General features: G+C 38.0%; 1 protein-coding gene across 2 annotated transcripts in view; it reads right to left on the bottom strand.

The window, feature by feature from the left end:
• LOC108425438 (CUB and sushi domain-containing protein 1) overlaps positions 1-23,749 on the bottom strand; it is a 664,112-nt gene that overhangs the window by 475,401 nt on the left and 164,962 nt on the right. For both annotated transcript variants that reach the window (XM_017694090.2, XM_017694091.2), the window contains exon 2: positions 20,888-21,104. In XM_017694090.2, coding sequence (XP_017549579.2) covers positions 20,888-21,104 — 217 coding nt within the window. The remainder of the gene's footprint in view (positions 1-20,887; positions 21,105-23,749) is intronic.

Here is a 23,749-nt window from a genome sequence, read left to right as displayed (position 1 = left end):
TTAAAGTGTAGTCCTTACATTAGCAAGTATATCTGCTACAAATGAATAGAACCTGTTATTCGAAGCGTTATCAGGGCCAGATAAAACCTCCTTCACTGAAATGACGCATGCAGAAGCCGCCATGTGGCCACTGATCCACTGTAAATTGGAAAGTGTATATTGTGGGGTCTAGGCGAAGGCAACGAGCGAAAACACTCGGGGATAACTCAGAGCCTTTTATCCCTGATTTGGCATGCGGATTTCTTCACAACAGCATGTATACCCTGTAGCTCCCATATTTCCAGCATGCGTTCTTCATATTTCCATAAGAACCCAACAGCGAGGCATTTATAGTTCTTTTTCTGTACTTTTGCTGCTGCATATATCATCTCAAAATGAAAGATTCAAAAGCATACATCTGAACCAGATGATACAGGATCTGTGTGATGCATTTGTACAAAGGTACACATACAAAGTAGCCGGATTTCATCAGTTCTTTTACATCCTACATCCTACCAGGCATTGGAACTAATTTAGTTTAAGAGTACAAGAAAAATAACAAAAGAAATTCACCTAAGCATCAGCACTCTGTGACACCCAAAAAGATAAGCTAAAATGGGTTTACAATGTAATATTGCACATAATATGCTGAAATCCAGCAATATTTTTATATCCTTCTGTAGCCTGTGTCTGCGGTGCCCTGTAGTTGCCACCAGGTGAATGAAAACTGACTTTGATCTGTTAATTAATGAAATAAAACATTGCGTTCCCTATAATGGACTGGATAAATAACACTGATATGTTGTGACTCTGTGTTAAGCTGCTAAGGAGCAATGCGGGGTGAAAAGAGAGGAATGAGAGCTCCCTGCTATAAAAACAAAGTCAACACCTCTCCACGAAAACATTAAATGAGACTAAACAGAGTGATTGCCTGACATTAAAACTGTGTGCTACCGTAGAAATTGAATTTAACCACAAAAATTCACAAAAAAAAAATATGGACCTTGCTCAGCAGTAAAGATTAAAATCTGGTGCTGCAAATCATACACATTTATATTGAAATATTCCATCAATGTTACTGAATAAGGCATATTCCAGCTGAGGACTGTCCAAAACACTGGATTTTATATGAGTTATGCTGCTATGGAAAGAGGTTGAAACTTATTTCATCTGCCATGATTGAATGGAAACATACAAATGCTTAATATTCCTAAAAATTGGGAAAAAAACACTTCATAGTGAACTTACCTATGCAAAAAATTGCACTTGTATGCAAACAAGCTACTTGAAAAGGTTAGCAGCACAAAGCTCACACTCTCATTAAACCTAAGTGTCTATGTTTTGGTAAATGTAATTGAAACTTTGACTGTAATTGGGTTTTATAGTGAGATGAGAACAACACAGCGCTTTTTGCCAGAAACACAGAGTTGGGTTTGGCATGGGAAGAGGGGTGGCCATGCAGAAAACAGTATAATCCCCTCTGTGAAATATGGACGTGGTTGTATGAGGTTGTAGGGCATTGGCTTCAAAAGTCCCTTAGAAGCTTTTTAGTTCTAGTTTGAAAAGAGTAGAAAAATGAGTGGAACATATTGGGAGAGAATCTGCAATGCAAAAAAAGCAAAAAGAGGAAGGGGTCAGTGTCACCTCACTCTGTCACTCTGTCAGTGTCACCTCATGTCACTGTGACCCAAATGTAGACTGTCAGCTTGATTACAGCATCACACTTTTCCAAAATGTCTTATTCTTTCTAAAAACCATTATGACCTCCTTGTTGCTTTGCTCATTGCCCATTTTATCAGCTCCACTTACTATATAGGTGTGCTTCGTAGTTTTACAATTACAGACTGTAGTCCATCTGTTTCTCTGCAGACTTTGTCAGGATTTCCATGAACTCTCACCGAGCAGGTACAACCCCAATTCCAATTAAGTTGGGACGTTGTGTAAAACATAAATAAAAACAGAATACAATGATTTGCAAATCCTTTTCAACCTATATTCAATTGAATTCACTACAAAGACAAGATATTTAATGTTCAAACAGATAAACTTTATTGTTTTTTTGCAAATATTCACTCATTTTGAATTTGATGCCTGCAACACGTTCCAAAGAAGTTGGGACGGGACAAAAAAAGACTGGGAAAGTTGAGGAATACTCAAAAAACACCTGTTTGGAACATTCCACAGGTGAACAGGTTAATTGGAAACAGGTGAGTGTCATGATTGGGTATAAAGCGAGAGTCCCTGAAAGACTCAGTCATTCACAAGCAAGGATGGGGCGAGGTTCACCACTTTGTGAACAACTGCGTGAGCAAATAGTCCAACAATTTAAGAAAAACGTTTCTCAACGTGCAATTGCAAGGAATTTAGGGATTTCATCATCTACAGTCCATAATATCATCAAAAGATTCAGAGAATCTGGAGAAATCCCTGCAAGGCAGAAGGCTAGCAAGGCAGAAAACCAGCATTGAATGCCCGTGACCTTCGATCCCTCAGGCGGCACTGCATTAAAAACCTCCATCTACAAGTGCAAGTTTAAACTCTGCCATGCAAAGTGAAAGCCATAAATCAACAACACTCAGAAACGCCGCCGGCTTCTCTGGGCCCGAGCTCATCTGAGATGGACTGACGCAAAGTGGAAAAGTGTCCTGTGGTCTGACGAGTCCACATTTCAAATTGGTTTTGTCCTCCAGGCCAAAGAGGAAAAGGACTGTCTGGATTCTTATCAGTGCAAAGTTCAAAAGCCAGCATCTCTGATGGTGTGGGGGTGTGTTAGTGCCCATTGCATGGGTAACTTGCACATCTGTGAAGGCACCATTAATGCTGAAAGGTACATGCAGGTTTTGGAGCAACATATGCTGCCATCCAAGCAACGTCTTTTTCATGGACGTCCCTGCTTATTTCAGCAAGACAATGCCAAGCCAAATTCTGCATGAGTTACAACAGCGAGGCTTCGTAGTAAAAGTGTGCGGGTACTAGACTGGCCTGCCTGCAGTCCAGACCTGTCTCCTGTTGAAATGTGTGGCGCATTATGAAGCACAAAATACGACAACGGAGACCCCGGACTGTTGAGCAACTGAAGTTGTACATCAAGCAAGAATGGGAAAGAATTCCACCTTCAAAGCTTCAACAATTAGTGTCCTCAGTTCCCAAACACTTATTGAGTGTTGTTAAAAGGAAAGGTGATGTAACACAGTGGTAAACATGCCCCTGTCCCAACTTCTTTGGAACGTGTTGCAGACTTCAAATTCAAAATGAGTGAATATTTGCAAAAAACAATAAAGTTTATCCATTTGAACATTAAATATCTTGTCTTTGTAGTGTATTCAATTGAATATAGGTTGAAAAGCACAACCAGCACAACGCACACTAACACACTACCATGTCAGTGTTACTGCAGTGCTGAGAATCATCCACCACCCAAATAGTACCTGCTCTGTTAGGGTCCATGGGGGTCCTGACCACTGAAGAACAGGGTAAAAGGGGGCTAACAAAGTATCAGAGAAACAGATGGACTACAGTCTGTAACTGTAGAACTACAAAGTGATAAAATGAGTGTAGAAACAAGGAGGTGGTCATAGTGTTATGCCTGATCGGTGTATGTATATATATATATATATATATATATATATATATATATATATATATATATATTAAAACTAATCTTTTATTTAAGCCAGAGCTGCCATAAGTGAAATGAAACAGTGAGGTAAAGTGAATGAACATGACATTGCAAATACCACTGAGGCACTAGACATTACAATCATAGGAGTGGTAGCTGGATAAAGAGTACAGCGTGCAATGTGCAGGTTTCTACAGAAAGACTTGGCTAACTTTGTTAAGATGGTTAGGAAGTAAATAAAGTCATTCAGAGTGGTTTGGTACGAAATGCTTCCCTCTAGAGAAACTTACTGAGTCAGAAATGTCCACAGTGGCAGAGATAGGAACCAGACATGTGAAGAGAAATCTTGCAGAATTTCACAGAAAGCATTAAATATTGATAAATATCCTTCCTGGTGCCTGAGGTATTGTTTTACATTACTTTTGTGACTATCTTTTGGCCTAAAACATGTTCCATAAAAAAATCCATTCATGCTGGGAGGGTACATGCAAGGCAAGTAAGGGAAATAGTCCCAAAGAAACTTATTATTTCAGATTTACTACTATTTCACCATTATCAACATTCCATATGGAACTCAGAAGACACAGGTAGGTTCACTGGTGGTATTGTGTAGTAAATAAAATGGCTATATTGTAGACACAAGACCCCTGGTTCCTATCACTACCACTGTAAAGACATCCGAGTATTTCTTTACAATGAGCCATTTCACAACAAACCACTCTGAACGTTAACATCTCAATCATTGAACTATGTAGAATGTTTTAAACAATTCAACTGGCTATTTATAAGCATTTCTGCATACGACTGTTCTTACAGTCTGCGTCTCATATCTGAAACACATTCGCTGAGCACAGTGCAAGAATGCAATGACATTAGACGGTGGTAACATATTTGCAGAAACTCAGAATGTAACAAGAAAATGATCATGTTGCACTTAGTAAATTTGAATAATCTTCTGATCTTTGTAAGAATAACTAAATTGAATGGATCTCCTGAATTTATCTTTTACAATATAACCATGTATTTCATCAGGTATGTTTAGAGACACTGGCAAACCATGGCTATTAGGTTTAGGCCTTCAAAATGGGCCATGTGTGTCAAACCTTGGTCAGAAAAAGAGAAACAATGCAATAATGGTAATTACTGCTGGCACCAGTAAGTTCTTCCTGCTGCCGTATTTCATTCCTAACAACTAACTAAAACCTGATCAGTCTATGACTTGGATTCCCAATGTGACAAATCAGTCCAGCCCCTAAAGTCTGAACCAATGGGAGAGCTTGACTGGCTTTATCTACTGAGACACCACACAGGAAAAAGTGCTGATTGGATCATTTTCTATTTAGTGTTTAACCCTTTTGTTTCCAACTAAACTTGAACAATGAAGGGCATTGTTAGAAATAGAAAATAAGAGTATCAGTAAAATACTTGCAGAGATTAAATACAACAAGCAGTGTGATTATATAAAATAAAAATTACAGGAATGTATTTTAGTTCTGAGAAATGCTACAATGCTTTGAATGCTAGAATGTGATTAAACCATCACACATGAGACATGTTTTGTTGTTAGTCTTGAACAAAATAGTTTTAAACAAATAGTTTGTTATAGCCCTTACTAATGCAAATTGCTCTGAATGAGCAATTTAGCAATAAAAAAAAAGAAGTGTCTTGCAACTTTTATACAGAGATAGGAAACAGCTGCTCAAAGAAGGCTCTGTTGCACTGATATTTTCAAAATGTAATATTTAAAATCAGCTGTAAATAGCATTGACACCCCTGCCCTACAAGGACCTGCACGTTTTGATGTGTAATTACTGTTTAATCCACTGGGGAAACACATGGCTTGCACAATTTATTAAAGTCTTATACTTTATGCCTTATTTTAACTAACATGTTAAACTTTGTTTCAAAGAAATGTTAACTTCTTCAACGTCATGGATGTTTTGTATGTATTTTGCAAAGGCCTGGAAAGTCATGGCTGTAAAGAAAGACTGTGGGCACCATGTGCGCCATGTGCAGGTGTGTGGTGGGGAGGAAAGCTGTGCAGCATGATATGTATTATCAGTCAGGATGACGGGGAGCTGGATCTGCTGTACTGGACAGCTCGTTCTCTCCGGACCCCTCTTCCAGCAACTGATCTGCATGTGTCTCAGGTGTGGAGTGCTGCGCATTTCGGATGCAGTATTCATGCGACATGTCTGCAAATGAAGTATTTATGAAATGCCTCGGCTGCACAAGAATGACAGTTTAACTGCTGATCTCTCTGATTGCTCAGGCCTGCTCCATTCATCCGCATTCAATATTCAGTGCTTGTACGCACAGATGACTCTGTATGTCACTTTCCTCAATTTCTCTGCCAATCTGTGAGAAATTAGAAGGAAAAGAAAGGAGCTGGGGGGAGAAAAACTTTGCCTTATTTGCCGTATGTCTGAATAAAGGAGCTTATAGAATTATCAAAGTAAAGACAAGCAGGCTAAAGCACCCTTTCCCCAAAACCCTAAATAAATAAAAAATGCCTTTCTTAGTTCAGCTAGCTTGAATCTCTGTCCCATGTGCTGGATTTGTTCAAGTCACTGGTTATCTGTGCGTGGCCTATTTTTCTCTCGCTGAATGTAGGATACCCTGTTATGCATGCGTGATGCGTGCATTTCATTAGCATAAAAAGACCTGGATTAAGGTTCCACTGACACCTTGTGGCGAGGAGACACAGCGGCCGTCCGGGGAGAGGTTGATTGACGCTCAGCTCAACATAGGTATTAACTCCATGAGCGGAGCGTGGCCGAGTGGGAAGCTAACAGACGGCACTCGTGTGTCACGAGCTCCAGCTTTGACACCGTGGTCACAGTATGTATGGTGTCAGTCTCAAAAGCCCCTAAGACACAGCTCCATCATGACCCATGAGACAGGCTGTGCCTGGCTCTCCTGCATTGTTCCCTGCTCTGTCTGACTCTCACAAGCGCCACAGACGCCCTCTGGTAATGGCTTCCGCTTAATTAGTACGAGCACACAGTGTCAGTACCATCAGACCTGATGCTTAAACGCTGCAGCAGAACGAGCAGTTAGCATGCTAACTATCAAACTAGCACATTCATTAAAGGGGAATTCTACTGATTCTCCAAAAATGTCTGCACAATTCGGTCGTGAAGAAGTAAACAAAGTCATTCAGAGTGGTTTGATGTCAGATGATTCATTTTTGAGAAACGTATCTACTCAGAGTTGTTTACTGTTGTGGTGATAGGAACCAGAGGTCACAATGTCTGCAACACAAATATAGACATTTGATTCACTATTCAAAACCAGTGAACATGAGTTTTTATATGTAATGGTGATGATAAATTGGTGGTAATTCCAAAAAAAAAAGTTTCATGGTGGACTATTTTGCCTCACAGCTCCCTGCATGTACCTCTCCACTAGCGCTGCCTGGGATGGATATATAATGAAATGTTTGATAAAGCTGAAGCCTTAATTTATTATAAAATAGGTGTGTTTATAACTAAACTCTTCTTAAGGCAAACAACAGAAAGGGAATTGCAGCCATTCACCGTTGTGCCACAGGACTGTTCACTATTGTGCAAGATAAAAATAATGAGATACTAATAAACAATTACATCAGAACTGCACGCATATTTTTGTGCACTGTAAGGCTAAACAAGGACACTCAGTGTTACTGATGTACAGCGCTGCTCTTATGAAGCATCAAAAGCTATTTGACTGCTAATGGCGCGACCTTGTGGAAAATGTGTAGCCTGCTAAATGTGAGCAAGACCCATGAGGTGTCCATCCATCCATCCATTTTCTAAGCCGCTTCTCCGTCAGGGTTGCAGGGGGGTGCTGGAGCCTATCCCAGCAGTCTTCGGGCGGAAGGCAGGATACACCCTGGACAGGTCGCCAGTCCATCGCAGGGCAGACAGACAGACAGACAGTCACTCACACCCAGGGGCAATTTAGCATGTCCAATTGGCCTGACTGCATGTCTTTGGACTGTGGGAGGAAACCGGAGAACCCGGAGGAAACCCACGCAGACACGGGGAGAACATGCAAACTCCACACAGAGAGGACCCGGTCACCCGGCCAGGGAATCGAACCCAGGCCCTCCTTGCTGTGAGGCGACAGCGCTACCCACCACGCCACCGTGCCGCCCACCCATGAGGTGTATAAGTCAAAAAAAGGCTTCCTTGAATTAATTTTTTATAGTTCAGAGTAAAAACACAAAAATATGTATATTTCTATTTTCAATACAGACCTACAAAAACACAAACATGAGGATCATTTTTCCAAATTGGTTAAAATCTGGAGTTGAAATTACATTTTGGATTTTTAACTGAGTAGAAATTTTTAACTGACTAGAAATCCTATTGCTTTGAGTGACTTTAGACCTTTATTATATTTACTTTATTAAGCTGCTGACTGAAAATTCCATTTTTTTGTATTTGTTGTTTCCACAACAATCATGAAACTTTGCTCAACATTTCAGTCGTGACAATTTTAGCTAATTTTGAGCAGAACTCAGAACTCATGCCATCCAGTACATGACTAGCAAACACAGCTTTGAACAGTTGTACATACAAAATGATGATACGTTTAAGTTTACTTAATCATGTTAATTAAATTCATTCATTTCAGAGGTTGGTAGACCATTGCTCCAAAACAATGAGATCTCTGTGCTCACCATGTGGCTATGAGGGGCAGGGATGCAGCCTCACTTCCTGCTCTAAAATACAGGGGTGTGGCTTAAACAAGGTTCCACCCACTGACTAAAACAGCATTTTTGGAATACAGTTTTTTAATTTAAACATTTATCTCATGACGAATCTAACCTTTGATTTAAAAAAAATCATGAAGATAAAAAATACAAAAAAAAATCTTTTCTTTTTTTTACAAGATGTTGAGAATTAGGTTCAGGACAAATATCTCCTAATAGGAAGTATCCTATGAATGATGATTTTGTGTATATTTAGCTTACTATCTCCATTATGCCTTGAGTTTGAATAGATCCTAACATAATACTTGTAAATATCTAAGTAAAACATCCATATTTGTTTTGTTAGGTTTTAAAACATAGGTTTTATTTTATACTGAGGGACCACAGTTTGAACTAATTCAGTAGAATGATTCCTTTAAATGTTCCTTATGATGATGCAGGTTTGTTGTGACAGTGTCCATTACTGCTACATGTTACAATACCATGACATCAGGAATCAACACACTAAGAATTTTTTAGGCTATTAGTTCAGGATAGAATAGTCTTTGAGCTTTGCATGTGATTATTTAGTGACTGGCTGTTTCGCTGAATGGTTAAGTCATTTGTTCTTTAGGCAGGTGAACAGGGTTCAAGAACAGGAAAATACTTTTTGATATTTTTTACACTGCTAATAATGTCACTTAGGTACTGTGTATGAGTTCATTCAATGTACTGTCACAACAGCCCTTAACGATGTATTTATCACATAAACTCATATCATGATAACAATATGAAAACAATACTGTCTGCATAATGCATTTAAAAGAAATACTTTTTAGGCCAAAACATGGCAACATTTTATTTGGATAGTCCACTTCAGATGCTTTGTAGATACTCAATTTACTTTAATGTATTTTAAGTTACATTGAACTAAATATCTACTAAATTAACCATAATTTTCTTTAACTCTAAAGCTGGCTCTAAACCTAACCCAAACCTTGACCTTCACCCAAAACCTAAACCCAACCCTCACCTTGGTCCTAGCCCTAACCTTGGTCCAAATCCAAACCCTACCCCCACTGCTGTTTACAACCCCAGTTCCAATGAAGTTGGGATGTTGTGTAAAACATAAATAAAAACCGAATACGATGATTTGCTAATCCTTTTCAAACTATAATCAATTGCACACACTACAAAGACAAGATATTTAATGTTCAAACGGATAAACTTTATTGTTTTTTGCAAATATTCACTCATTTTGAATTTGATGCCTGCAACACGTTCCAAAGAAGTTGGGACAGGGACAACAGAAGGCTGGGAAAGTTGAGGAATGCTCAAAAACACCTGTTTGGAACATTCTACAGTTGAACAGGTTAATTGGAAACAGGTGAGTGTCATGATTGGGTATAAAGTGAGCATCCCTGAAAGACTCAGTCGTTCACAAGTAAGGATGGGGTGAGGTTCATCACTTTGTGAACAAATGCGTGAGCAAATAGTCCAACAGTTTAAGAACAACGTTTCTCAACATGCAACTGCAAGGAATTTAGGGATTTCATCATCTACAGTCCATAATATCATTAAAAGATTCAGAGAATCTGGAGAAATCTCTGCAAGTAAGCGGCAAGGCAGAAAACCAACACTGAATGCCCGTGACCTTCGATCCCTCAGGCAGCACTGCATTAAAAACCGACATCATTCTGTAACGGATATTCCCACATGGGCTCAGGAACACCTTCAGGTTGAAAAGGATTTGCAAATCATCGTATTCTGTTTTTATTTATATTTTAGACAACATCCCAACTTCATTGGAATTGAGGTTGTAGTTTCAACGGATAATTCGTTTGAACGTCTGTAGATAACCTAAAGGGGTCCACAGTGGACTATCCAATTAAAGTGAGACCTAACTTTGTGATGTAGCTTTCAGACGCATTAAACTCTTCAGATGTCTGGTTCCCATCACCACCACTGTGAACAATTCTGACACTGATGCTTCTTTACAATGAAGCATTTCACACCAAACCACTCTGAATGACCTTGTACCTTAAGGCAGGGTTTTTTTTTTAATTGGTGGAATTCCCCTTTAAAGCAAATGCTTATACATAACACCTCTTTTTTGTCTTCATTCCGACTGAACCAGCCATCAAAGACTTCCGGATGTCAATTTGTTGTCATAACTTCATCTGTCAGACCATGCAGTCTCTCTACACAGTGCAACAAGCATACGTTGTTATTTTTAGATCCCTGATAAAGACATCACAACATGGCCATGTTTTTTCTTTATTTGTTTTTTTACCCCTCCCACATCACGTTGTGATATCGCATCGCAGCTGCATCAATAGTTTCATATCCTGCTATAATACGGCAGCCGCTGATTCATAAGCTGACATCAATCTTTATTAAAACTGAACATTGTCGCGATTATTCCTGGCTCAGAAGTTGTGTTTGCAGATTCTGTTTCAAAATGCTCAGCAATATAAGCATTAACTGCCTATAAGATGGTGTCGTCTCATTTAAGATGCCCTAAGAGGATTACGACCTCTAAAAGTGATTAATTTATGACGACACCCGTTAAGATTTCGGTTAGCTGCATATATGTATCAAGTTCTGTTCAATATCCCTAATCGGAGGGAGGGAAGGGACATATAATCATCCTCTTAAGAAAGATGATAAAGACAAGGAGAAGATGACTTAATTACTTGATTAAAGTTGATGATTTGTACTGTAATCCATTTCATAATGACTTTACCAGTTCGCCCGTTCTAAGAGGATCTTTTTTTTTCTTTAAACTCCCTCTAGCAGGTTTCACAGACCACTTAAAAATGGCAATAAGAAGTTCATTAAGCTTATGTGAGCAGCCTGTGAATGGGAAAATGAATGAGAAGAAAGTCGTATAAAATTCTTTGAGGATGAGTTATTTTATGTACAAACAGTGCAAAGGATGGAACGAAGCTACAAACAGAGCTCGAGAGCTGTAATCTGTTCTACACCACCTTTACTTTATTGGGAACCATATAAGGTCTTCGTGTGTTTCACTGACAGCACGAAGGCAGGATTACTCAAAGAGCCACTAATTACCAACAGTCTACCAACACTCTGAGCTGGTGGGGGTGGCCAGTTCAATGGTTTATCTACTAAGGACCTCCTTGCAAATAAATTCAGACGACTACGGAGTTGGACTCATGCAATTAGAAATTTGAAGTGAAATGCAAAACTGCAGGACAAAATGTGAAATTGAGTTCTGAACTAAAATTGAATTTAATCCTCTATTGCATGGTGTTACCATATGGCAACAATTAATTGATCTCATTTTTACTAAAAAGCAGTAACAAAATCTGTGCCTTCCTATTAAATTGTGGGAAAAGGGTCTTTTACCTTGAAAGGACGGTAACACTTTATTTGAAGGCTACCTACATAAGGGCTTTATGACGCATTCATAAGCACTGAATAATGTGTTTATGAAGCACTACTTAAACATTTATTAAGTGCTTATGTCGGTTCTTGCAACCTGACATAAGATGTTTTATGAAATAAATGACATTGTACTGACATAATAAGAATAAACGTTGAACATATTTACAGCATTAAACACATTTAAACCCTATACATAATTGCATCAATCATCTTATCTATGCCATGGAGCGAAGAGGGGGTGGTTTCCAGGCATATTTCCCCTGATATTAATACAATGTCGTCATAAGAATGCTGACATATATAGTTATGTATAGTGTTTTAAATATGTTTAGTGCTGTAAATATGTTCAACGTTTATTCTTATTATGTCAGTACAATGTAATTTATTTCATAAAACATCTTATGTCAGGTTGCGAGAACCGACATAAGCACTTAATAAATGTTCAAGTTATTCAGTGCTTATGAATGCGTCATGAAGTCCTTATGTAGGTAGCCTTCAAATAAAGTGTTACCAAAAGGACAAATACGTTATGACATCACACGACCAGGAATTCTTAACGTGTTGTTATTACCATACATTCCAAATTACAATTGAAATTGTATTAATTTATGAATATTTGTAAATAATTGGCAGCAGATTTTATAATCCTATGGTATGACTGTGCATTGTTGCCATATAGCAACAAATTACCAAATTACTTAAAAAAGGGGAAATTTTCCAAATATTTCCATTATTTAACCAATTTTAAATAACAAAAACACATGAAAACATTTTTTATCATGTATTATGAATTATTCATCCAGTAGAGGGTTAAGGTTTGTAAGCAATTAATATAAATTCCAAAACTGAATTTTGCGATTGATGATGTGTAGCTGAATGCCTGAAATTCAAGTTCTAAAAAGCTCAGATTTTTTTTTATTAATTTGAGCTTCAATTTCCATTTACGATTCAATTTCAAAAACTCATCTGGTTGTGTTTCCTCAGAGTCAAACACCAAAGCTCCACTGCCACCATCGCCAACACCACCACCATGTATCTACACTCACTGGTCATTTTATTAGAAACACCATACAGTTACACTTGCAATCACTAACTGGAGTCCATCTGTTGCTGTTTATCGCTGTTTTTGAAAGAAAACCTTGTATCTCTAAAATGTTAAGTTTACAGGAGAAAGAAAAAAAATACTTTTAATGTAAGTCAATAGAAACAGATTTTTTTCCAAGTTATTTTGGTCCATTCTTTATGTAATTTATACTCAATGTAAAGAGCAACAGGCACTTTCAAATTCTGTCAAAAACAACAAAAATTGATATACAAGGTTTTCTTCGACAGCAGCAATATCTTCTGTTGTAAAACAAGCTTTATTATCTGGTGCTGACAAGATTCTGTGTTTGACTGCTTTTGCCTGATATTTTGAAAGTGCATCTGAAAATGTTCATTATGTTAAAAGAGAAACTGAATGCTTTTTAGAAAATACAATTCAGACAAATTTGTACATTACCAAGCATAAAAATTGTTCTAAAGTTTATATGGCTTTTTACAAACCTTAAAATTCCATTTTAGTTCAGAATTCAATTTTAAATGGTTTGATACGGATTCAAAACAGTAATATTCAAATTCAGATTTTTCATTTAAATGAAAACTTCTCCATACACTCCATAAACACCTTGGCAATTCACATATGACCAGGGCAATATAACATGCTTGGCTCACATGCTTTTTGTCTAAAAGCCCATTTCCTCCAGATCAGAGGGGGAAAAGGTCTTTTTATCGGCCTGTTTCAGTCTCATTAGGTCAAAATAATGAGGTAAAAGTGGCTCATATGCACTCCAAAAGCAGTGGCTTAAAAACAACCCAATTTGGGTCATTTCCATTACACAATGTTGGCTCACTACATAACAGAACACAAGTTAGATTAATCCACCATCTGACATCTGGCATTATTCATGTAACCCCAAATGTCTGGGTCATTAGTGTTCTCTAAAGTACAGCTACTTTGACCCAGCACTGGGCTCATTTTAATTTTTTGTAATATTAAAAATATCTATGTGAGATCATCAAAATATTGCTCAGTACTGACAAACTATTAAATTATAATGCAATCTTTGAATATGTATTTGCTGCATATATTCCAGCATGTTTGTTTTAACTTGTAAAAAGACACCAAAACACTTGCACTTCTTATCTAAAGTGATATACCACACACTTAAAAAGAGGGGGGGGGTGAGGGGCAGCACATAAAGTCAAACCTAGTTAACTCACAATAGCAACACATTAAATATGATGGTTCTTCAATGGTTCTTCAGTAAAGAACATTATTCTATATAAAACCATGAACATTCAAGAAACCCTTGGCAGGATTAAAGGGGTCTTTGCATCATGAAAGAGTTGATGGAGATAGAGATGGTTCGATGGTTCGATATAATCAGCAAAAGGGGTTTTTCGGTTACGATGTCAAGCCTGTAATGATAAACCCTTTTCGGTGCTACATAGAGCCTTTTTCAAAAAGTTCTATATAGAACCATCTACAATTTTTTTAATGTGTCACTCATGTTAGTTAACTAGACAAACTTGGTTTGATTTTATATACACCCCCTTCCCCTTTTCAGTCTGTGGTATAACACTTTGGATAAGGAGTGCATGTGTGTGTGTGTGTGTGTGTGTCTGTGTCTGTGTATGTGTGTGTGAGTGTGTGTGTGTGTGTGTGTGTCTGTGTGTGTGTGTGAGTGTGTGTGTCTGTGTCTGTGTGTGTGTGTGTGTGTGTGTGTGTGTGTGAGTGTGTGTGTGTGTGTGTGTGTGTTTTCTTTTTACAAGTTAAAACAAACATGCTAGACCTTCAATGGTTCTTCAGTAAAGAAAATGATTCTTTATAGAACCAAGAACACTCAAAGAACCCTTTGCATGATTAAAGGGGTCTTTAGGCTGGGCAGTCATGGGCTGGAGGTTAAGGAAAGGGCCCTGTGAGCGGAAGGTCACCGGTTTAATCCCCAGAGCTGATAGTACATGACTGAGGTATCCTTGAGCAAGACACCTAACCCCCAACTGCGCCCTAGGTGCTGTAGATAGGGCTGCCCACCTCTCTGCGCAAATGTGCTCACCGCCCCCTAGTGTGTGCTCGATAATGTGTATGTGGTGTTTCACTTCATGGATGGATTAAATGCGGAGGTCAAATTTCCCTGTTGTGGGACTAATAAGGGTCTCTTAATCTTTACAATATGAATGAGTTCTTCAAATTGATGGAAAATGCATTGAAGTTGGTTCTATACAGTACTGATAAAGGCTCTATGTAGCACCAAAAAGGGTTTGTCCATCATTACAGGCTTGACATAGTAGTAATAGAAGCCTTTTTGGTGATATATAGAACTATCTACAGCACATTCTGTGTCAATCTGAAGCATTCTAACCTTAACCCTAACCCTAGAACCATTTTCTTTACTGAAAAACCCTTGAAGAACCATCATGTTCAAGTGTATAGGTCAGCTATGTAATTTAGTTGGTAGGCTAATGTTAGCCACACACAAAAATGAACCAATATTCAGCTATAAATATTTAACAAATGTCATATAGAGAGCTAAAGCTACAGCAAGTGTCCAGTAGAACAGTGGAAACAAACAGCATCTTAACATTAGCTCAACTAATCCCATCAGTCTCAAATCACAACTAGAAAAATATAGTTTTAAATCTAATTTTCTTCAATATTTATTGGTTTTACACAGGAGTAAGTAGTAAAAAGTCTGTTTTCTCTTTAATAAATCACAAGACACTTTTTGATGCCAAAATTAATTTTACTTCAGTAAAAAATTTTAAGAAATCTGCCTCACAAATACAAAATAATGTATTGGTTTCTTTAACCAATCGTCATGATCCTTTGCTTCTTCAGCAGCTCAACTGCTATTTATGCAGTGGAAGCAGTGCTACAATACAGCACAACCTCCACAGGCCCTCCATTCTAAGCACCTGTTGAAGCGTAAACAAGCTTCTTTATTATCCATCTTAAAGGCAGCCATAGATTCATAGAACTTCCCACACAGCTCCTCCAGCTTCTGCCCGTCTTACACTTACAAGGCTGTTGTGCTGAAGTCGACATCAGAGTCGGGCTTTTAGAGACATCATATTCTTTTCTTTTGGTTTATCTGGTTTTACACTGCAACCTATGTGGGTGTTCTTTGATTTGACAGGGATTTATTTTAAGTTTAATTAGCCTATCACAGTATATAGTCCAAACCACCCCTTATATATAGTCTTGATAGAATGTATAATTCTACTCATTATGTTACATGAAAATGTTAACTTTCTTTATTTTAAACCTTTATTTATCCCTTAGGGCTATTTCAAGGGCCCAAATATCATTCACTACTCAGTCCATATAGGTCATGTATCATATACAATACTCAGTTAGGTATGTATTGCATGTTTTCTGAGATTCCACCAGCTAATGCAGGCCCATTATTAAAATTCTTTCTCAAAATGAGCTTTTCTTTGCATTCTGTACCAAAAATCTGAGTTTTCTATTTATACCTAACCACATTCAGAAGAATATTACAGATGCTCTTGTTAACCAACTTAGCTAGATTTTGTACAATAAAATAACCTGAAGAACATTTCATTTAAAAAAGTGTCTTTTATTAAAGAATAAACCACTGAATCTCTCTGGACTGTGCTTTCCAAATGAAGTAAATGTTTATATTATAGCATCATCCAAAAACGAAACAAATCTTAATTAGACAACATCTTGTTTGCATGTCTAAATATAATTTTCACAGAAAAGTTTCTAATACAAAAATAAACTGTATAAATTTCACTAAATAGCTGACAACAAATGAGAAATTTGTGATCTCTATTGTTATAAGAAACATCCTGATACCGAATATCTAGATGTCTCACAATTTAATAAAAATAGTTTGCTTACACTTTCTATGGATGTCACCTTTGTAAGCATCCATAAACACATTCATAACATGTTATACTACATTGATAAGACATTATAAACATGGCTATAAATATTTATAAAAAATGCTTTACACCTTATAGCCATGCTGAATTGTTGACATAATATGTTATAACTCTAAGTAAAGTGAAGCGTACTGTACTAAAGCCTCCTCCAGTGTTAAGAGCGAGGCTTCAAGTTGAAGTATTTACTGAAGGATTTACTGAAACACTAAAACATACACAATAAATCTCATCACAGGCTTCAAATGTCAGAGTTTAAACTAGTGCTGCCATCAGTGTTTAACCCAATGTGGGAAAGTCAATGTACACCACTGTTAATGTGCACCACCGTTAGCCTGGAACTAACTTAACACTACATGTCCAATAGAACGCTAGCATTCCAAAGTAACTTCATGCTCAATGTGATGTCAGAGGGGGTTCAGGGGAGGGGCTGATGGGTACTTGGTTTGCTGTGATGTAATGTAACATTAAAAGTAATAGCACTGGTTAAGCTGTAATTCTACACTGGACAGCTGTATGTATGTATGCATGTATGTATAGATGCTTACAAATGTGATGTTCATAGAAAATAGTACCATAAACTTGACTTAATTTCTGCTTTGCATGAAAGATGGTTTGATTCCATCAGTTTGAATTGAACCAGTCAGGTTTTGGTGGTAGGCAGTTAAGATTAAGTGACCCTTATTAGTCCCACAACAGGGAAATTTTCACCTCCACATTTAACCCATCCATGAAGTGGATAGGACACCTCAGTCATGGCTCTTGGGATCTAACTGGCGACCTTCCTGTCACAATGCAGGTTTCCTAACCTCCAGTCCATGGCTGCCCCTAAAGTTAGGTTGTTTAGTGCACACCTGAGTACAGGTGGAGTGTTCACATTTGCCAGAATGAACCAAACTTAAGAAAAGGTTAAATTGGTCTGCACCAAACCAGCTATAGGTGAAAGCATCAAAAGTGATCTGTGCAGTTATGAGACACTACCTGGTAACTTCTTAAAGGAACTTCAGTTCCAAACTTTGTCAAGCTTCTTGTTTTATTCAAACACCTCCACCTGCATCCTTATGCTACAGTCTCATCCAAGACTGATGATGTCTGGAAACATGTTGCAAAGATGGTGCACCTTTTCTAGAAGCAGATTTTCTAAGGTTATCAACTTTTCCTCCAAATCCAGGTGCTGACCCAGAAATTTAAATATAAAACTGATCAGGAATTACCTCGTCTTCACTCAAACAATTAACCGCAGTTCAGGGGACTTTATAGAAGAAGGAAAAAAGTTTTCAGCTTTAATGTACGTTTATTTCAAAAGATTCTCCATTTCTACTGGTCCATTTGTCATGAAATGTTTGTAAAACGTGAAGCGCAGGTTGCGTTTTCAAACAGAGCAAAAAAATAATAAAATGCATGAAAATGTCAATCATGTACAACAACAACTGACAAGAGAAAGCTAGGCCTACTTTATACATCAACCAGTGACTAATGTGAGAACTGTGGCTCAGCCTGAACAAAGCTAAACTTAGAATTTCAGCACCTGCTAAAGCTGTGAGACGAAACATCATTCAGGGCCACAAATACACAATAACACTCAGCAAACTGAGCTCTTATTTCAGTATGAAGACAAATAACAAGTCTACACTTTCTCCTGGCCTGTCTCATCATCCAAAATACTTCAGAAACTTCCAAAATACCTACAATAGGTCAAAAAGTTGGTATTAGCCTCCTATTTCTAGTTGCAAGCTTTAATCACATCATGCTTAAACCAAATGCCATGATCAGATTCAAAACTCAGATATTTTATTATTTTAGTATTGCATTATTATTGCGTTTACTCTTATTTGGTATTGCATTAATACTGTATTTATCCAATATTATTTATTTGGAACAATTGCCTTTTGAGTGAGTACATGTCACCAGCTAAACAGCTAGTAGAATACGACAAGCAAGCCAATATATACAACAATGTGAACATTAATATAGCTGTAAACATAATGCAGTGATGCTGTGGAGAGAGGCAAATGAAGTCATACCCCCTCTGTTTGTGCGATCTGAGCTTCTCTGTTATTTGTTTTCATAGCCAATCCAGTCATGCATTCCTGTTAGTCCCAGCCAGTGAAAAGGTTGGACTCCCCACGTTTTGTTTTACCCTCCTCAGACAGTGACTGCCCAAACAGCATTGTGTGTACAGGCACCTGTATGTAGTCTTCACTACAGCACCTTTAAAGGTGGAACAGGAAAATTCTCACAAGAAGCTGAAGCTCCAGAATGTTGTCATAACTTCTGCATCTTTTAAGGTGGAGCATGGTGAAATGCATGGAAAGTGATGGGGCGTTTGCTCTGTTTCTGCTTGACAGGTGGGGAACATGAAATTATTTTTGCTGTTTTACAGAACCAGTAGGTCAGTATTGTTTTGTCCCGCTTGCTAAGGTTCTGCAACTGGTCAGCTTCACAGCAGCAAATATGGTGAGAGTTTGCTAACCCACAGCCTAGCTAACATTAGTTACACTACTGACTGTGTGGTTTTTCACTCTAATGTTACATCATAGTATATGTGTGTACAACATTCGCGAAGGGTTTCATGGCCACAACGATCAAAAAAGCAGTGCTCGCCACAGTAATGCATGTCCATGAATTTGGGAAGTGGAACTGCTGAGTTCAAACAACTACAACTACTCTCCAGAATGTATAGTACTCCTTTAAGAGTGATATCAGAAGCATTTATGGCTGTTAAAACTAAATAAAACCATATAAACACAAAAAGAAGTAACTCAAATAACAGTACACTGATTCACAATAGACACTATGAAGAAAAGTACTGTTTTGTCAGCACTAGAGTGCCTCTTTATTTGACTGACTTGATTTACTGGACTAAAGTAGCCTCTGCCAAACCATACGTATTATTTCTTTGGAACTACCCTTGCAATGTGTTGCCACTCAGATCAGGGTACATTAAGCATCTGTGAAATTACTTATGCCATGTCTCTAGCTACCGCTGAACCTGTAGAAATGGATCCCCCGGCCACTGTTTCTCGCTTCAACTGTGCTGATCCAGCCTAAATTATGACTCTCATCAAAGAAAAAAAAAGCCTGTTGCTGTCCGTTTTGATATTCATGTTTATATTAGCGTTGCTTACTACACTGTAATTCTGACTAAGTTGTCTTTTAACGAAAATTGTAGAAGAGATAAATATCGGGCTGTCAGCCATCCTCTATAATTTGGCTACAGAACATGCGTGTTTGTTCTCTACAATTGATATTTGCATGTTGGTGCACAATACTTAGTAGTAATGGTTATAAAATGTGCAGTGGAAATGAAGCACACAAGTCAGGCAGAAAGAAAAAGAGAGAATGAGGGAGAAAAGAGAGAGAAAACCTGAACCATGTCAGAGACGTAACACTAATAGCTGTTATTGTACAGGGACAAATACATCTGAAGCCCTTTGGCCACTTCCATACATTTCAAGCTTTGTACTGCAAAGGAGCAAACGTGCGTCACATCTACATCACCAGAGGCCTAAGTGCTACTTTAGATGGATTTGCTCAGTGGAATCAGCTCGCGCAAAAGCACTTTTTGGCCACCAGTTACCCGCTCACTTAAAACACCACTTTGGATCAGTAAACATTCAGTTCTTTACCCCCCCCGCAATCCCAAAGAAAGCACGCAGTTCAAAATTATTCGTAACTACCTTTGCGCAAATCTTTGGGTTATTCTGCGTCTAATTATAGGCGCTCCATTTTCACCAGGAGCCTGAGCACTTTGCTTTCGTGCCTATTGATCACATCTTTCCATTAAACACTTTGAGCTTCTCTAAAATGAGGCCCTCAGTACCCACTGGCATTCTTTAAAAGTCGTATGTGGAGCCTTGGCATCTATGGGCCCTGCGTCTTACACCAGATCTTTAAATGGAATGTCTTTTTATATCTTTGGTAGCAATATGTGGTGAGAAGGCTTTTTTGGGTCCTCTCTGTATAAAGTGGCACCATTTATATTTAAATAAAGCCCAATGAGATCTTCAAGCACATTCAGAATAGATGATAATGTACCTCCCCTTGGCCTGCATGAGCTCGTACAAGCCGAGGGCATTCATGTGCAAAGGCCGAGGGTATTCACCGCAACACAAAGGTTTGACTTCTATGAAGGGCAGGGTTATCACTCATGTCCTCTTTTACGACAACAGTGGTATCCTGTCAAATGCTGCACATAACTGAACCTGAGCTGGGAAACCCGGACAGCTGGATTGAGATGGATCTCCTACCTCATCTTCAGGTTGCCTGGCTGTGGCTGTCCATCATAAATGGACACGATGTCAAAGTCCTCCTCCAGCGCAAAGGTGTGGAAGGACAGCTGTATCCTGTTGCGCTCTCCCGTCACTATGATCCACGTGCAGTTGGCATAGTTGGGGTAACCATGAGGGAAGCCAGGGCTTTCTATGGTTCCGTTCAGGCCTTGCACCACACCACCACAAGGCTGACCTGAGGACGAAGAACAAATCACTCACCATATGGGCGTATTATATATGCATACATGCATCATCACTGTCAGAACAAAACCTTGAATCTCCAAAATGGAAACTTTATAGAAGGACAAAAACCATTCATAATTTGTGATGGAAGTTCTTGTAATTTTTTTTCCAAAACAAAAAGCAAAATTGCAAAAGCAAATTGTTCAGCATGAATAGTCATCCAAATTCACAACTTATTAGTGTATAATTGTCTAGAACCTGTAGGAATCAAATGCTGCCAGTGTCAGGTTCATTGCTTTACTGCAGTTTATTACTTAAGACCTAGAAAGAGTTTACAATCCCAATTCCAATAAAGTTGGAACGTTGTGTAAAACATAAATAAAAACAGAATACGATGATTTGCAAATCCTTTTCAACCTACATTCAACCATACATTGTTTTTGCAAATATTCACTCATTTTGAATTTGATGCCTGCAACACGTTCCAAAGAAGTTGGGACAGGGGCATGTTTACCACTGTGTTACATCACCTTTCCTTTTAACAACACTCAATAAGCGTTTGGGAACCGAGGAAAACTAATTGTTGAAGCTATGTAGGTGGAATTCATTCCCATTCTTGCTTAATGTACAATTTCAGTTGCCCATGATTTCCAAAAACAATTTGAAATGTGGACTCGTCAGACCACAGGACACTTTTTCACTTTGTGTCAGTCCATCTCAGATGAGCTCGGGCCCAGAGAAGCCGGCGGCGTTTCTGGGTGTTGTTGATATGTGGCTTTCGCTTTGCATGGCAGAGTTTTAACTTGTACTTGTAGACGGAGCGACGAACTGTGTTCACTGACAGTGGTTTTCTGAAGTGTTCCTGAGCCCATGTGGTAATATCCCTTACAGAATGATGTCGGTTTTTAATGCAGTGCCGCCTGAGGGATCGAAGGTCACGGGCATTCAATGTTGGTTTTCTGCCTTGCCGCTTACCTGCAGAGATTTCTCCAGATTCTCTGAATCTTCTGATGATTTTATGGACTGTAGATGATGAAATCCCTAAATTCCTTGTAATTGCATGTTGAGAAACGTTGTTCTTAAACTGTTGGAATATTTTCTGACGCAGTTGTTCACAAAGTGGTGAACCTCACCCCATCCTTGCTTGTGAACGACTGAGCCTTTCAGGGACTCTCGCTTTATACCCAATCATGACACTCACCTGTTTCCAATTAACCTGTGGAATGTTCCAAACAGGTGTTTTTGAGCATTCCTCAAACTTCCCAGTCTTTTGTTGACCCTGTCCCAACTTCTTTGGAATGTGTTGCAGGCATCAAATTCAAAATGAGTGAATATTTGCAAAAAACAAAGTTTATCTGTTTGAACATTAAATATCTTGTCTTTGTAGTGTATTCAATTGAATATAGGTTGAAAAGGATTTGCAAATCATCGTATTCTGTTTTTATTTATGTTTTACACAACATCCCAACTTCATTGGATTTGGGGTTGTAATACGTCACTAAAACTGATGTAAGATATGTATTCCACATGTATTCCATCCAGTTTTAGCCACTTAATTCTTTTTTAGAACACAATTCTGACATATTAGTGAAGCATTCAATCTTTTACATATATTTCAGTAATAAATAGGTATTTAATTTATGATTAAATGTGCCATTTGTAATAAAAACTTTTTAAAATCTAATTATGGATGACTAAAACCTCTTGAAGTGACTTATTGAACTCTTATTACTGTTAAACAATAAACTCCAGAAGTCACTTGACAGTACCTAGAACTTACAGGGATAAATTGCTGACCATTTTACATTCATGTGAATTTAGATGATAAACCATGCTCAATAATTTGCATCTTAAAGATCTTAAAGTATTTACTCAGCATTATTGCAACAAATAAAGGGATTACTAATGATTTTCACTCCAATTATGTAATAATACAGGATATAATGAATAAAGCTTAGTGCATAATGATAATATTGCTTTACTGGGCAAAGAACAGCCCTCCAACGTCAATCTTAAACCTGTACTCCTTATACATTCCTTATGTGATCTTGATTCACATGAATGTGTCTTTTCAAATGAAGTTATTGATAAAAATTGACGGGGAAATACTAAAGTATTTTCAGGCCGAATAAAATCTTTGGAGAAGGCCTGCCACAGAGTGTCCCCAGTCAGTGATCACTGTACGGTTAATCATGATGAAGGCCAAAACTGCAGGTCCAGCCCCAAACCCATTCTCCTTTTAATGAGGTCATCTATCATTTAGCGGCTTACAGTACATACGGGAACAATGTCTTAAACCTTTATGTATAATACATTGTGTGCATTCATAATGCATTCTAGAGCATTAAATCTACTACAAACGTACAGTGCTTTCTGTACCATCCTGTCGTGTACAGTTCCTTATGAAACAGATTATTTTCTGACCTTCAATACAATACAGTCATTTAGACATCTTGGGAATGTTCTGCTTTAAAATAAAAGATTTTAACTATTTAAAAAAATAGCATTTGAACACTTGGCTTGATTCTTGTTTCTCAACATTTTCTTATCCTTATACTTAATAATAATTTATGTCCCTTCACATTGAGCCACAGTAAGAACAGGCCTAAAGCCTAAAGGTACCCTTATATAAAGGTCACAAATACACATAGTGCA

This window comes from Pygocentrus nattereri, chromosome 5, assembly GCF_015220715.1.
Source record: "Pygocentrus nattereri isolate fPygNat1 chromosome 5, fPygNat1.pri, whole genome shotgun sequence".
In the NCBI taxonomy this organism is placed as follows: domain Eukaryota; kingdom Metazoa; phylum Chordata; class Actinopteri; order Characiformes; family Serrasalmidae; genus Pygocentrus; species Pygocentrus nattereri.
Note: the sequence above shows the minus strand (reverse complement) of the source record. Positions and strands in the feature narration are given on the sequence as shown.